At 41.4% G+C, this 14,861-nt stretch overlaps 1 protein-coding gene across 2 annotated transcripts in view; it reads left to right on the plus strand.

The window, feature by feature from the left end:
* The first annotated feature begins 3,673 nt into the window (after nucleotides 1–3,673).
* Nucleotides 3,674–14,861, plus strand: part of HGSNAT (heparan-alpha-glucosaminide N-acetyltransferase) — a 32,477-nt gene continuing 21,289 nt past the window's right edge. Inside the window, exons 1-4 of one of the 2 annotated variants that reach the window (XM_019649282.1) lie at nucleotides 3,674–4,489; nucleotides 8,045–8,160; nucleotides 13,754–13,890; nucleotides 14,105–14,226. In XM_019649282.1, coding sequence (XP_019504827.1) covers nucleotides 3,958–4,489; nucleotides 8,045–8,160; nucleotides 13,754–13,890; nucleotides 14,105–14,226 — 907 coding nt within the window. In that variant the 5' untranslated portion in view covers nucleotides 3,674–3,957. The remainder of the gene's footprint in view (nucleotides 4,490–8,044; nucleotides 8,161–13,753; nucleotides 13,891–14,104; nucleotides 14,227–14,861) is intronic. The other variant, XM_019649280.1, reaches the window with a different exon arrangement.

Here is a 14,861-nt window from a genome sequence, read left to right on the forward strand (position 1 = left end):
TATTTACCCAAGAGAATTGAAAACATGTCCACACAAAGAACACCTCAAACTCAACATTTCCTAAATAATTCTTCTGCTCCGAATTTGCTGTTTCAGCCTCTTACATCTGTAAATGGCACACCATCCATCTGATTTCCCAATGTAAAAACCTGATTTATACAGAGGGTGCCAAAAAATGTATACACATTTTAAGAAAGGAAAACTGTATTAAAATTCTAGTACTCAATATACAAGGTCTGACAATTAAGTTCACGAATCTGTTACAATGATGTTGCTAACCTTTTTTTGATATCAAGAGGGATTATTCACTATGAATTTGTACCAACTGGACAAACAGTTAACCAAGTTTACTATTTGGAAGTACTGAAAAGGCTGCGTGAAAAAGTTAGATGACCTGAACTTTTTGCCAACAATTCATGGCTCTTGCATCACTACAGTACACCAGCTCACACAGCACTGTCTGTGAGGGAGTTTTTAGCCAGTAAACAAATAACTGTATTGGAACACCCTCCCTACTCACCTGATCTCAGCCCCAATGATTTCTTTCTTTACCTGAAGATAAAGGAAATATTGAAAGGAAGACATTTTGATGACATTCAGGACATCAACGGTAATACAATGACAGCTCTGATGGCCATTCCAGAAAAAGAGTTCCAAAATTGCTTTGAAGGGTGGACTAGGCGCTGGCATCAGTGTATAGCTTCCCAAGGGGATTACTTTGAAGGTAACCATAGTGATATTCAGCAATGAGGTATGTAGCACTTTTTCTAGGATGAGTTCACTAACTTAATTGTCCGACCTCATATAACAATAACAAAAGATGAATACAAGTCACGCCTGACTTCTGCAATTACAAGAGGTGCTCAAAGTGGTTACCGTCAGCATCCAGACACTTCTGACCGTCAGCATCCAGACACTTCTGATTACAGCGAACTACTGCTTGAGCAACGTTGACCAATGTCCACTTGTATACATTTTTTTGGCACCCCCAGTATACAGTAAAATCCAACCATTTTAAGTGTACATTTCAATGAGTTTTGATATATTTATATACTCATGTCATCACCCCTGTGGATTAACATAAAAAATTTCTATGTCTCTTGGAATTTCGTGTTTCCTATCTCATTCAATCCTTTCCCCACTACTAAGAAAGATTAGAATTGTTTTCTAGAGGTTCATATAATTGGAACCATACAGGTATAAAACTTTTTGTACCTGTCTTTTTTCATGCACTGTAACGTTTTTGAAATCCACCCATGTTGTTGTATATATCAGTAATTTATACCTTTTTACTGGTGAGTAGTAGTCTATTGGTATGTGTGTACCACACAGCCCGTTCATCCAGTCATCTGCTGATAGACATTGGGTTGTTTCTAGTTTGGGGCTATTATGAATAAAACTGCTGTTAACATTTAAATGCAAGTCTTTTTGCAGATATATATTTTCATTTGTCTTGAGTAAATACCTATGAGTGGTTCTATGTTTATAAGTGTTTAACTTTATAAGAAACTTCTAAACTGTTTTCCAAAGCATCTATACCATTTTATATTCCCATTAGCAATGTGTAAGAGTTTCAGTTGCTTCACACATCTTACAACACTTGTTATTCACAGCCCATTTAATTTTAGCTATTCTAGTGCCTGTGTAGTGACATCTCATTGTAGTTTTAATTTGCATTTCCCCAGAGATAAACAATGCTGAGAACCTTTTCATGTTTATTGGCCATTCACATATCTTCTTTGGTGTAGAGTCCAAATGTTTTGCCCATCATTAAATAATTTGCTTATTATTGTAAGAGTTCATTATATATTCTGAAATTAAGTCTGTTACCATGTATATCTTTGGAAATCTTTTTACAGCCAGAGGCTTGCCTTTTCATTTTCTTAACAGTCTTTTATTTAAGTTTGTGTTTTTAAATGGTTTATATACTATTTATGAAATCTTTGCTCAACCCAAGTTCATGAAGATTTTCTCCTGTATTTTCTTCCTGAAGCATTATAGTGTTAGCTTTTACATTTAGGTCTATAATCCATCTCTAGTTCAGTTTTGTGTGTGGTGTGAGGTGTAAGGATAAAGGTTCGTTTTTTTTCCCCCTGTGGATGTCCAATTGTTCTAGCATCATTTGTTGAAAAGATTATCCTTTCCCCCATTAAATTGCTTTGGCAACTTAGTGAAAAACCTGTTGTGTGGGTTTACTTTTAGGCTCTGTACTTGATTCTATTGATCTATGTTGCTATCCTCATCACTATCTTGATTACTACAGCTTTATAGTAAATCTTGAAATCAGGTAGTTTAAGACCTGCAACTTTGTTTTTCTTTTTCAGAAATCATTTTGCATTTCCTTATAAATTTTAGAATCATTTGTCAACTTCTACACACACACCCACACACATGTAACCTTTTGGAATTTTGATTTAGATTGCACTGAATCTATAGATCAATTTGGGGAGATCTGGCATCTTAATAGTAAAGACTCTTTGAATCTATGAATATGGTGGATCTCTTCAACTATTTAGGTCTTTAATTCCTTTCATTAGTGTTTTTTAGTTTTCAGTGTTCAGGTCTTATACCTATTTTGTTAAATTTATGTATTTTTTTTAAAAAGATTTTTTATTGGGGAATTGGGGGAGGGGAACAGTGCTGGAGAATCAGGGGAAGGGGAACAGACAAGTTGCTGTCCTTTTGTTCTTCAGTCTAGTTGTGGAGGACATCGTTTCACTGGCCCAAGTTGGCACCATCATTGCACTCTTCCCGGCTGAGGCAGATCGGTCACCAGCTTCTGGACTGCCACTCACTGGGGCTGCTGGCTACACACAATAGCCCATGGCAACCCACTGCAGCAGGGGCTGCAGCCTACACCATCACCGGTGACTCACGGCAGCCCAGCTCCAGGTTGAGCTGTTGTTCAGCATCTTAGCTGTAGAGGGCAGTGTCACTGGCCCTCATATGTGGGATCCAAACCAGGGCCCTCTGGCGTCCCAAGCCAGCTCTTAACCAACACGCCACTCCGCCGGCCCTATGTATTTATTTTTTAAATTCTATCGTAAATGCTATTTTTTAAAAGTCAAGTTCCAATTTTGTTTATATCTGGGATATGAAATTATAATTGAATTTTGTATATTGACTTTGAATTCTGTGACGTTCACTTGTAAGTTCTAAATTCACTTATAAGTTTTAGTAATTTTGGGGGTGGGTGGGAGGAGAGATTCCTTAAGATTTTCCACACATACATTCATGCCATGTTTGAATAAAGCCAATTTGTATGCTTTTTATTGCCTTGTTGCACTGATGAGGACCTCCAGACAATGCTGAGTAGAAGTGGTGAGGGCAGATATCCTTGCCTTGTTCCTGATCCTAGGGAGAAAACATTTGGTCTTTTTAAGTGTCATGTTAGCTGTAAGTTGAGTGTTTATCTCTCCATGTGCCTTTACACTTTTATTACATATGCATATATCCCTAAACAACACATAGTATTATTTTGCTTAGCTTTATACACTTTACATGTTAATAGGTATTTCTGCAACTTGCATTTTCCCCCTCTGCCTTATTTTTGAGATTCATCCTTGTCAATACATACAACTCTAGATCATTTCTACTGCTGTATATATTGTACCACAATTTATTTATTCCACTAATGAACAGTTAGGTTGTTTACAGGTTTTTGCAATTTCAAACCACTCTGCTACAAGCATTTTTGTACACATCCTCTTTAATGTATGATAGTTTCTCCGGACATTATAGCCAGGAGTACAACTGCAGGGTCTTCGCGCCTTGAACTTTTATCAGAGACTGGCAAAAAGCTACTTAAAGTAGTGGTACCACGTGATGGCTTTTGAGTCTCATCTCTCCCGCTGGATAGTAAACGCCTTGGTACTGGGACTCTGCCTGTCGTACTTAACCATGGCATTTCCAAAACAGTGGACAGGAGACACTAACACCCATTTGTATGGTGAATGAATGGCTGGACGCAGGAATTTAGCAGAATGTCTTTCAGGGGAGTGGTCAGAGGCCTTCTGGATGTTTTTCTCCCCGAGGACAAAAAGCACTGTGGCAGAAAAGGAGAACCCTGGCTCTTCACTTAGGAAGCGTCCCGAGCGTAGGGCCGAGAGTGGCCCGGCCCCTCGGACCCTCCCGCGCGGGCTGGCACCGCCCTGGGCTCCTGCATTCCCCCACCCTCCGAGGGTGACTCAGGCGGCGGTGACGGCATTCGAGAGGGAGGTGATGACGGGCGCGCGGCCGTGCGCCGCGGAGAAGCGCAGAGCTCGGGAGCGCGGCGGCGGCGGCGGCGGCGGAGGAGGAGGAGGGCCCGCCGCGAATGCGGCGCCGGGGCGGGAGCGGCGGCTGGTGGAGGCGGCAGGCGGCATGAGCGGAGCGCGGGGCGCGGGCCTGGCGATGGCTGCGCTGCTGCTGGCCGCGTCCGTGCTGAGCGCCGCACTGCTGGCCTCCGGCGGCTCCCCGGAGCGCGGCGCCGAGGCCGAGCCGCCTCGAGGTGAGTGCGCGCCGCGGCTCCGGCCGGGGCGGCTCGGCAGTCCCCGCGCCGCCTCCGGCTGCGGGGCCCGCGGGGCGTGCTACGCCTCCTCCCTCGGGGTGATACGGCGCCCCCTCCCGGCTCGGGACGCTGGGCGGGCGAGAGCTCGGAAAAGCAATTCTCCGAAAGTAGTTTTGGTTTCCACTGCGCCGTTGTGAGCACCTCCGGGCCAGGGATCCTGTGTGGCAGCACGTTTGGCCGCTGTCGCAGGCACCGCGTGGGACTGCATCACGCAGTACGGGGCCCCAGTATCCAAACGGCACCCACCCAAAGGGGAAAACGCGGAAGGCGAGGCGAGGCGGGGCGGGCGTCGGGGCACCGGCGTCTCCGAGAGTCGCCGAGCGCTCCGCCCGCCCCCATCCCCGCCCCGAGGCCGCGGGGCACCCTGCGTCTAAGTAGTCAAGTGTCTTTGATCGGGAGACCTGTTTCCCCCAGATGCAAAGCTAGATAAGAGGTGGACTGGCCAGGAGGGGTGTATCCGCCACGCATCCCTCACCTAGTCCACTGTATGGCGGGACACAGATGAAGTCCCTTCCAGAGGACTTGGAGGGTGGCACCCTGCGGGGAGGGAAATCTGGACGGCGCCGCCCTGCCCGGTGGCTGGAGTTGCGGGGCGCCCGACTGCGTCAGCCGGGGCACCGAGCAGGACCCCGTAGGGGCCTCGCTCGGCGCTGGGATTCCACTCCCGAGTGAATTGCCGACGTGGACTTAAACTCGGCAGGAAGCGGTGCCGGGAGGGCGGTAATTGCAGGAGCTGGTGGTTAAAACTTGAAATCCGAGCTCGCGCGAGCCTCCCCCCAGCCTCCCTTAGGCGGCTTTTACTTCCTAGGTGACGGGAGGAACGGTTGAGGTCGTGGTCCGCGGGCTCCCCACTGCTTGCTGAGAAGCCACAAAGCGAGGTTCGCGGCCTGGAGGGGCCAGGCGGGGGAATGTTTGCCGGGGAAGATGGGCGATTCTCCTGTGCGGCGGGGAGGAGGCGCTCAGCTCATCCAGTGTTTGCCTGACTTGCCTGGTCTCCGAACTCACTAGGGGAAATGGTGAAAAATACACATTCCCGGGCCTTCCTTTAGACCCCATGAACGAGGATCCCACGGCCCTAAAGGGTCCTCGGCCCAAACTCCTCCCCAGGGATGCTTTGGTCAGAGGTTATGGGATCAGCCAAGTGCAGCAAACCCTGTTCCCGTCAGCAAACCCAGCGTTTTCGGAAGATCGGACTGTCACCTGGAGAGGTGTGAGTGACCTACCTCTCTTACTCCTCCTCTCATCCCCTCTTCTGTATCAGAACGCGAGGGTTTTGGTATCAGTGTGTAGTTCAAACTGCCCGTCCTCCCAGTCACAATCTTGTAGGGCGACGACAGAATGAATTTTGAAAAAGCATTTTAGCTGATTATGTTTTGTATGCTGCCTCTCCCACCCCGGAGCTCAAGCTCATCCACTCCTTTTTGATGAAACAGAGCCCAAAAGGTTACATAATCTGCCGTCACAACTTGTCAGGGACAGATCCCATACAATACTCTTGGTTTGTATTTTAGCACCAATTCATAATGATAATTATTTTAGGAAAAAAGGTAGTTTGTAAATAGTAATTCTCTGTAGTGAGAGCATAGCATTCCTAAGTGATCCACCTCAGAACCTTCACCACGCTGTGCTGAGAGGACAGCCAGACTTTTAGTGCCACCAGGTTTGGGCTGGACAACTTCCCGTTAAGATCTCCATATGATTTGAGGACTCAAGTTTACATCCAAAGAAAAAAAATTAAGTAGAATATGGCTTTTAAAATAGGCCCAACAAGGACACTCCTGAGCACAGAGCTAGAACCAGAAATTAAAGATTTGGAAATGAAATAAAAGTCTAATATACAAACAGCACAATTACCCCTGGACTATTGAAAAGTGACTTAATTTGGTTTATTTCCTCACCAAGACATTGTAGACAGCAAGAGGAGGCGGGTGGTGTTCTTTTGTAGATAGTTCTCCTTGGGTGACACTCTGGTATTTCTAAAGTCATCTGTGTCGGAAGTTGGCAGCTTATTCTTGAAAAAGCATCAGGTTCAATTTCAATGTCATGTTATATGGCTTCAGAATTGCTACTGTCTCTGCCTCTCTCTCTCTCTCTCTCTCTCTCTCTCTCTCTCTCTCTCTCTCTCTCTCTCTCTCTCTCTCTCTGTGAGTGTGTGTGAGAGAGAGAGACAGAGACAGAGAGAAAGATACAGACTCATTGGTTTAAAAAAATATGTTCAAACACTGCAAAAAAGTACAAAGGTGTCAAAATCCCTTGGCTTTGCACACACAGCCTTTCTAGCTATTGTCTTCAACCTTGGCTGCATATTGCAATTACTTAAGAGTTTTTGTTGTTTTAAGGAGGAAATTTTTAAAATCATGATGGTTGGGCACAGATTCTGATTTAATAGGTATAGGGTGGGGCCAGGACTTTAATATTTGTTTGTTTTGATTTAGCCCTGAAGCAAGCTTTCATATTACAAAATAAAAGAGGCTAGATTATTACCTTCCTTGTTGTGTTTATTAAATAGTTTCCCTTTTTTCCCCCCTTTGCCTAGAAGCTAGAGGGTAAGTTAATTTTTCTTTCATATAATAGATATGAATAGCCTACTTGGTCTCAATGAAGCATTTTTCCTTAAATTTAGCCAATCATAGTTCACTTTGTTTTCCTCCAAATTTGGCAAACTTAGAATGTGCATGTCTTCATGGGCTCCTAAGAGCATCTAATAAAGTGGGGAGCTCTAAGCCAAGGAAATACAGAATATTGGGTCCTTTTGCCCTTCAGACTGACTTATCCTCTCTCCTTACCTGCCCCCAGTCTACCATGTAAGCCAGGAGACTCAGAACTCCAAACCAAAGTGATATAAAGCAGAACTCAGACTTTAAAGAGAGTGCAAATCCCCCAGGGACCCAGCTGCCCTGTGTGTCATAATCCAATAGGTTTGGGGTTCTGCAGGTCGCATGCAGCCCATGCCGCAATCAGAGCTGAGTAACTCAGTAAAGGAAAGTTTGGACTTTGAAGTCACACAAACTGGGTTCAAAACAGTGATTTCACAGGAAATCTCTGTGGCCATGGGCAGTTAGCTAATCCTTGTGAGCCTTAATTTCATCACCTGTAAAATGGAGAATATACTGCGCTCATGAGATTGTCAGATTTTCAAGTAGAAGATATGTGGAAACTACTAAATTCAGTGCCCGTCACATCTTAGCACTTGATGAACGTAAGGTCCCTACAAGGTCCTTTTATCCACTGGATGTGAATGGTGTTGACTGACTCCTCATTTGTAGTGTAGGTACCAGTGCAAATGTGTGTGTGTGTGTGTGTGTGTGTGTGTTCATGTGTACACAAAGTTAGAAGTTAGAGACCCCAAAGAACCCAGAGTGCAGCCATTTGAGAAGCACTCCTGCGAAGCCACTGTTCACACAGGTATACTTTGTCTCTAACACATCTGTCTTTCAGGTGCCTTGTTTTTTTGTTTTTGTTTATGTTTTAACCTTTTTTTCTAATTCTTACCAGACTTAGATAAAAAAAGGCATATAGAGCTGAAGATGGACCAGGCTTTGCTGCTCATCCATAATGAACTACTTGGGACGAACTTGACTGTCTACTGGAATTCTGAACGCTGTTATCATGTAGGTATAGTGTTCACGCTCACAATTTTGTTTACTTTGGGGCTAGTTTGATATGATCCTTCATGCTCTCATACCTGAAGCCCTCTACATGTTAACTTCAGTTTTATAGGTAAGGAAACAATCAGGCTATATAATCAGAAGAAGTATAATCAGGGAGAATGCCTAGCAATGAGCAACATTGGTTTCTTATCTTTTCCACTACCCATGTTTTTAAAAATCCAGTTCTCGATGATAAGCAAAATTAATAGGCCGTGTTTTATTTTACTTCTGTGCCTCATGCATAACCCACTTGCTGGGCCAGAAGGGAGTAAGACACCAGGATATTTTTCAAGGGGAAGAGTGATGAGGATAGTGGGGAGACTTATGTGGAGGCAATGGCAGTAATTCCAGGAATCTGCCTCTCTGATGATAAAATTTATTTCATCTGAAGGTTTTACCCTTATTCTAGGCCTTGTTGCTTTTTGAGGGCAAGGTTATTCTTTCATGTAGAATAAAATATTCTTTATTTCCAAATAAAATTGAGAGCTTCGATGTACTACCTTCAGAAGAGGAATTTGATGTAGAGTGTACCCTTATTATGAGCTGAGAAGATGATGCAGCAACACATGAGACTTCCGCTATTTGGTTAAACCCATTGAAAGCTTTGTAAAGTAATGTGAAACAAAGAAAATCTGTAATACTAAAAAAGGCAGCTCAAGATAAAGAAAAGATTTAACCTACAAGAAGGACCTAAAAGAACCTTCCTGAAAAAATCAACAATAGCTAAATTTAAAAGCCATAAGAATCATAAATAATTCAGGAATGAGCAAAATATCTTCTAAAAAGACTTAATAAAGGTCTAAAATATTTGGAAGACAAGTTGAGGAGGGAAAAGTCTGCATTGTCAGGTATTAGCCATAGGGTAAGTAACAGCATCTTTTTATTTTTTTTTTAAGATTTTTTTTTTTAATTGGGGATTTGGGGGGGGGACAGCATTGGGGAATCGGGGAAGTGAAACAGACAAGTTGCTGTCCTTTTGTTCTTCAGTCTAGTTGTGGAGGATATTGCTTCACTGGCCCATGTTGGTATTATTAGCATTGCGCTCTTCCCGGGTGAGGCAGTTGCTTGCTGGCCATTGGACGGCTGCTCATGGCGGCCCACAAAAGCTCACTCCAGCTGCCGGCCAGCCCCACTGCAGCCCACACCATCGCCGGCGACTCATGGCAGCCCAGCTCCAGGTGGAGCTGTTGTTCACCATCTCAGCTGTAGAGGGCGCAGCATCACTGGCCCTCATGTGGGATCCGAACCCGGGCCCTGCTGCTCAGAGCTGGCATCCCAAGCCAACTCCTAACCAACGCTCCACTCGGCCAGCCCAGTAAGAGCATCTTTAGAATAAAAAAAGTAGGATCATTGATACAAAACAGTGATGCTGGTGATAGATTGAAGAATCAAAAAACAGGACAATTAACTACATAAGACTTAAGTCAAGAAAAAATTGCTAATTTAAAAGAGCATAGAAATAATTTTGTTTAAGGAAAATATAAATATTGTACAGGAAAAAACATAAATAGTTAATAGAAAAATCTATGATCTGGCAAAGCAATTCTTACAAAAATGTATTTAAATGTTTCTAATGATAATGATGATAATAGAAATAGGAGCTGCTATTTACTGAGGGCCTGCTCCATGACTTAGATATGTTATATCTCATTTTAATCCTCATAACAATCTAGTAGAGATATATCTGAATCCTGCTAGTAGTGATACTGAGCTGAGATTAAGAGAAGTAAAGTGACTTTTTCGTGGGTTACCCAGTTGTTATGGAGCAGTGCTGGGACTCACTTCCCTCCATTCTCAGGATCCTGCTTTATGTTAATCAGAAAAAAAAGGGGAAATACAAAGCTACTGAATAGGTATCTCAAGGTTTTGGAAGCAAACACGTCATTTTCCAAACAATAAGAAAAAGAAGGAAGCAATAAAAATAATAAGTATGCTAATTTGAAAATGAGAAAAATATTTCAAATAGGAACAAGTCAAGAGGTGACTTTTTAAAAATAAATCACACAATTGGTAAATTATTGATAAATTTAAGAGAACAATGGAAATTAATAAAATTAGAAATTAGGATATATACATAACCACTGTGATTAAAATATTTATAGTCTAGGGCCAGCCGAGTGGGGCGTTGGTTAAGAGCTGGCTTGGGACGCCAGAGGGCCCCGGTTCGGATCCCACATATGAAGGCCAGTGACACTGCCCTCTACAGCTAAGATGCTGAACAACAGCTCAACCTGGAGCTGGGCTGCCATGAGTCGCAGCGACGGCGTAGTCTGCAGCCCCTGCTGCAGTGGGTTGCCATGGGCTACTGTGTGTAGCCAGCAGCCAGCGTGAGTGGCCTTCAAGCTGCCGTGAGCGGCCGTCCAGAAGCTGGTGACTGATCTGCCTTGCCCAGGAAGAGCGCAGTGATGGTGCCAACTTGGGCCAGTGAAGCAACGTCCTCCACAACTAGACTGAAGAACAAAAGGACAGAAATTTGTCTGTTCTCCTTCCCCCAAGACCCCAGCGCTGTTCCCATACCCCAATTCCCCAATAAAAATCTTTAAAAAAAAAAAAGAATAAAATAAAATAAAATATTTATAGTCCAATGAACAGTTATAAGCTGATAAATTTGAAATTCAAAAATTGATTTCCTTCGGGACAGCCAGGTGACTCAGTTGGTTAAAGCGGGTGCTCTTAACAAGGTTGCTGGTTCGATTCCTGCATGGGATGGTGGGCTGTGCCCTCCACAACTAGATTGAAACAATGACTTGACTTGGAGCTGATGAGTGCTGGAAAAACACACTGTTCCCCAGTAAAATTTTAAGAAAAGAAAAAAAAGAAAGGGGCTGACCGAGTGGCACGTTGGTTAGGAGTTGGCTTGGGATGCCAGCTCTGAGCAGCAGGGCCTGGGTTCGGATCCCACATGAGGGCCAGTGATGCTGCGCCCTCTACAGCTAAGGTGGTGAACAACAGTTCTACCTGGAGCTGGGCTGCTGTGTGAGTCTCCGGCGATGGCGTAGACTGCAGTGGAGCTGGCCAGCAGCTGGCATGAGCTTTCGTGAGCCGCCGTGAGCGGCTGTCCAATGGCTGGCAAGCACCTGCCTCAACCCGGAAGAGTGCAATGCTAATACCAACATGGGCCAGTTAAGCGATGTCCTCCACAACTAGACTGAAGAACAAAAGGACAGCAACTTGTCTGTTTCACTTTCCTGAGTCCCCAATGCTGTTCCTCTCCCCCAACTCCCCAATAAAATCTAAATATATATATATATCCCTTACCCATTAAAAAAAATTGATTTGCTTCAAAAAATATAATGTAAAGATTAATTCAATAAATTGAGAACAAAAATAGATCAGCAACTGATTAAAAAATCATGAAAGTTATAATGAATTTCTCAACCTAAAAATAGGTAGGGCCGGCCGAGTGGCTCAGTTGGTTAAGAGCTCGCTCAAGAGTTTGAGCTCTGAGCAACAGCGGTTCAATGACCGGCTCGAGCTGAGCTGCTGCTGAGCTGCCAACAGGTGGCAGGATGGCTCAGCTAAAAAAAAAAATAAAATTTTCTATAGTTTCAAATAATAAGTAATTCTCAATCTATATACATTGACACTAAATATAACTAATGTCCCCCCCAAAATAAAATGATGGCTTGATAGCTGATTTATTCTGTAGTATAGATAGGACGTTCATCTTAAAATCTGGAAAAGATATGAAAAGAAATGCAGGCCAATCTTTCTAATTTATAATATGAGTTCAAAAATCTTTAATGAAATTCTATCAAATAGAATAAGCATATTGAAAGATTCATTTATGTTGACATTTTTATTCTTGAGGAAACTTTAAAGCTCATATTTAAAGAAAATGGTGAAATTTTAATGGGAAAATATAGGTTAAATTGAGTGATAGCCAACACACTCTGATAAGAATACCAAATGTAGGAAAAATTACAGTACTTCCCAAATTAATTCATACATTTAATACAAGTGCTAATATATTAATACTTTATAGAATATGCATAAATAATTCCAAAATTTGTATGAAATAGTAAATGAGCAAGAGAATCAAAGGACAGAAAGAGAAGGGGCAATATGGAGACCTGCTGTACCAGATAAGATTTCTTACAAACCACAATTGTTTATGTAGCCAAAAGAGAGAAATGAACACCAGGCCCAAAATAAGTGTAAGAAGCAGAAGCTAATTCACATAAGAATTTCACATATTGCAGTTAAAACCATGGGGAAAGGTATTTAGAATTATTGTATACCATCTATCAAGTACTCCAAATTACAAAGTACTAAAAAAGACGGAGTACATTTTTAAACTAATGAAGTAATAGAAGAAATAACAAGCCAGATTAGTATGACTGTATAAAACTTTAAAAACTTGTAATAAAAAACAACAATATAACAAGATGAAAAGGAAAGCACTAGAATGGGGAAATATTTGATAGTTAAAAGTTTAATGTTACAGTATATGAGAACAACATATTTTTATACTTATGTTCAAGGGCATTTGGTTTCTTAAAAGATGGTCACACCATAGGAGACAAAATAGCAAAAGAATATTGAATTATTTAATCTGATAATTTAAAAATGTAATCTTAATGCTGTGATGTCACAAATATCTAGTACATGTACCCAAAAAAAAAAAAAAAAGATTTTTAAATCCTGGGAAGGCTAACGAGAAATAAATACATTGTTGTAATTTTTCTTATTTGAGTATTGTTTGGCACACGTAACAAGAACCATTAAAGTGATTATTTTTTATCCAGTAATTTCATTTTTTAGAAATTTATCTTAGGGAAAGAATTTAAATGAATAAGAGCATCATGTGTAGATCTTTTAAAATAATATAACATATAAATTACATACACTATAAATTATAAATATAAATATATTTCTATTATAGAATTAAATTATATGTTTATTTTAAAAAACAATATAATTTATATAAATTACATATAAAAAGATAAAAAAGCTTTGAAAGCAGCCTAAAAGCCTTTTGAGCTTCCTTTGCTCGGCCCGCTCCAAACTCTTTGGAGTGTACTTTTTCTCCTAATAATGACTCCCTGGCCCTTGTCCTTGGCCCCCTTAGGCCTTTTGAGCTTCTTCTGCTCCACCCGCTGGCCCTTGAGGCATTCTCTTCTGCGAGGCCCACTTCTGCTTCTTTCAAATGTATTTTTTCTGCTAATAAACTGTCCTTTTTTGCAGCTTAAAAAAAAAAAAAGGCAGCCTAAAAGCTCACCATTATAATATTTGATGGAATATAATGCAGCCATTAAAAATGATAACTATGTATATTGGGTAGCATCATGGGAATTTGTTAAATATTAATCAAAACAATAGAATGCAAGATTTAATGTATGCTGTATTTGTTAATTATGTGAAAAATTTACCTATGAATGCAGGTTGTACAGTTGCATAGCAACACACAGTTATACAGGAAAATTTTATCTAAAAGACTGAAATTCAAAAGTTTTTGCATAAGTATGAAAGAAAAGTCATCTCAGGATCTTCAGTTGGATGTTGATAGCCTCCAACAACTACCTCTGACAGTTCGCTTGTTTTTATGTTGTAGTGTTTGCTTCAGGCTCTGGTAAATGTCTCTGGGAGTGCAGAACATGGGAAGCCTAGCATTGCAGCTGCTGCTGTGAGCACCCAGCATGGATCCATCCTGCAACTTAACGACACCTTGGAAGAGAAGGAAGTTTGTAGGTTTGTGCCTGCTTTGCTGTGACCTACTGACGTCTGTGTTCTGTATATTGTTTTCCTATTTGGTTTTAACTTTTTTTCCCTTCAAAATATTTTTCTGATCTTTCCTGGTCTGCACTCAGGAATACCTGTCACTCTGCCTTCATGACATAATCAAAATCCAACTCCTTTCCCCCTTCATCTAATCAACTTTCTTAATTTTACCTAATCTTTATAGGCTGGAATACAAATTTGGCGAATTCGGAAACTATTCTCTCTTGGTAAAGCACGTCCATAATGGAGTCAGTGAAATTGGTTGTGACCTAGTTGTCAATAAGAACCCAGTTGACAGTAACCTTCGTACGTATATGCGTTTTGTTGATTTTTTAAATTTGCTTTTTCAAAGGTTTTAGTTTTTGAGTACTGTTTGCGACAATTTGTGTAATTTAAAATCTGGATTGTAGGTTGTCTTATCTCATAGTTATGGTATATTTATAATGTATTTATTGTCATCAGTATTTAAAATACCAAAAAATTATGTGACATGTAAAAAATTATATGATATATCAACATATTCTCATAGTTGTTTAATTATGAAGCATAATAAGACAAAGCTAATGCAATAGAAAGAAACTAGAAATAGAGCAATTGTGAAGTATCTGTCCTTGTTTTGGGGTTTAGGATATAGGATTTCCTGTATGTGTCTTACATTGACAGTCCAGAGGCCTCCTTAGGTTAAGAAGGGACTGTTCATTCCCTAATTACTCCACTGAATAAAATCTGTCACTCTGAACCCCCCATTAGATAATGTAGTAAGTCCCTGGGACATTAGTATTGTTCATAGTGACACTATTGAAGACTGTGGGGTCATGTCAAAAGAACATAAGAGCCAATATGAAAGGGTCAACATGGGACAATTTAAGTATTAAAAAGAATAATGAATGTAGTGGATGGAAACACATTGAATAAATAAAAACCACTGAGTTCATTATGAA

Source organism: Hipposideros armiger, unplaced genomic scaffold (assembly GCF_001890085.2).
Source record: "Hipposideros armiger isolate ML-2016 unplaced genomic scaffold, ASM189008v1 scaffold_131, whole genome shotgun sequence".
NCBI classification, from domain to species: Eukaryota; Metazoa; Chordata; class Mammalia; order Chiroptera; family Hipposideridae; genus Hipposideros; species Hipposideros armiger.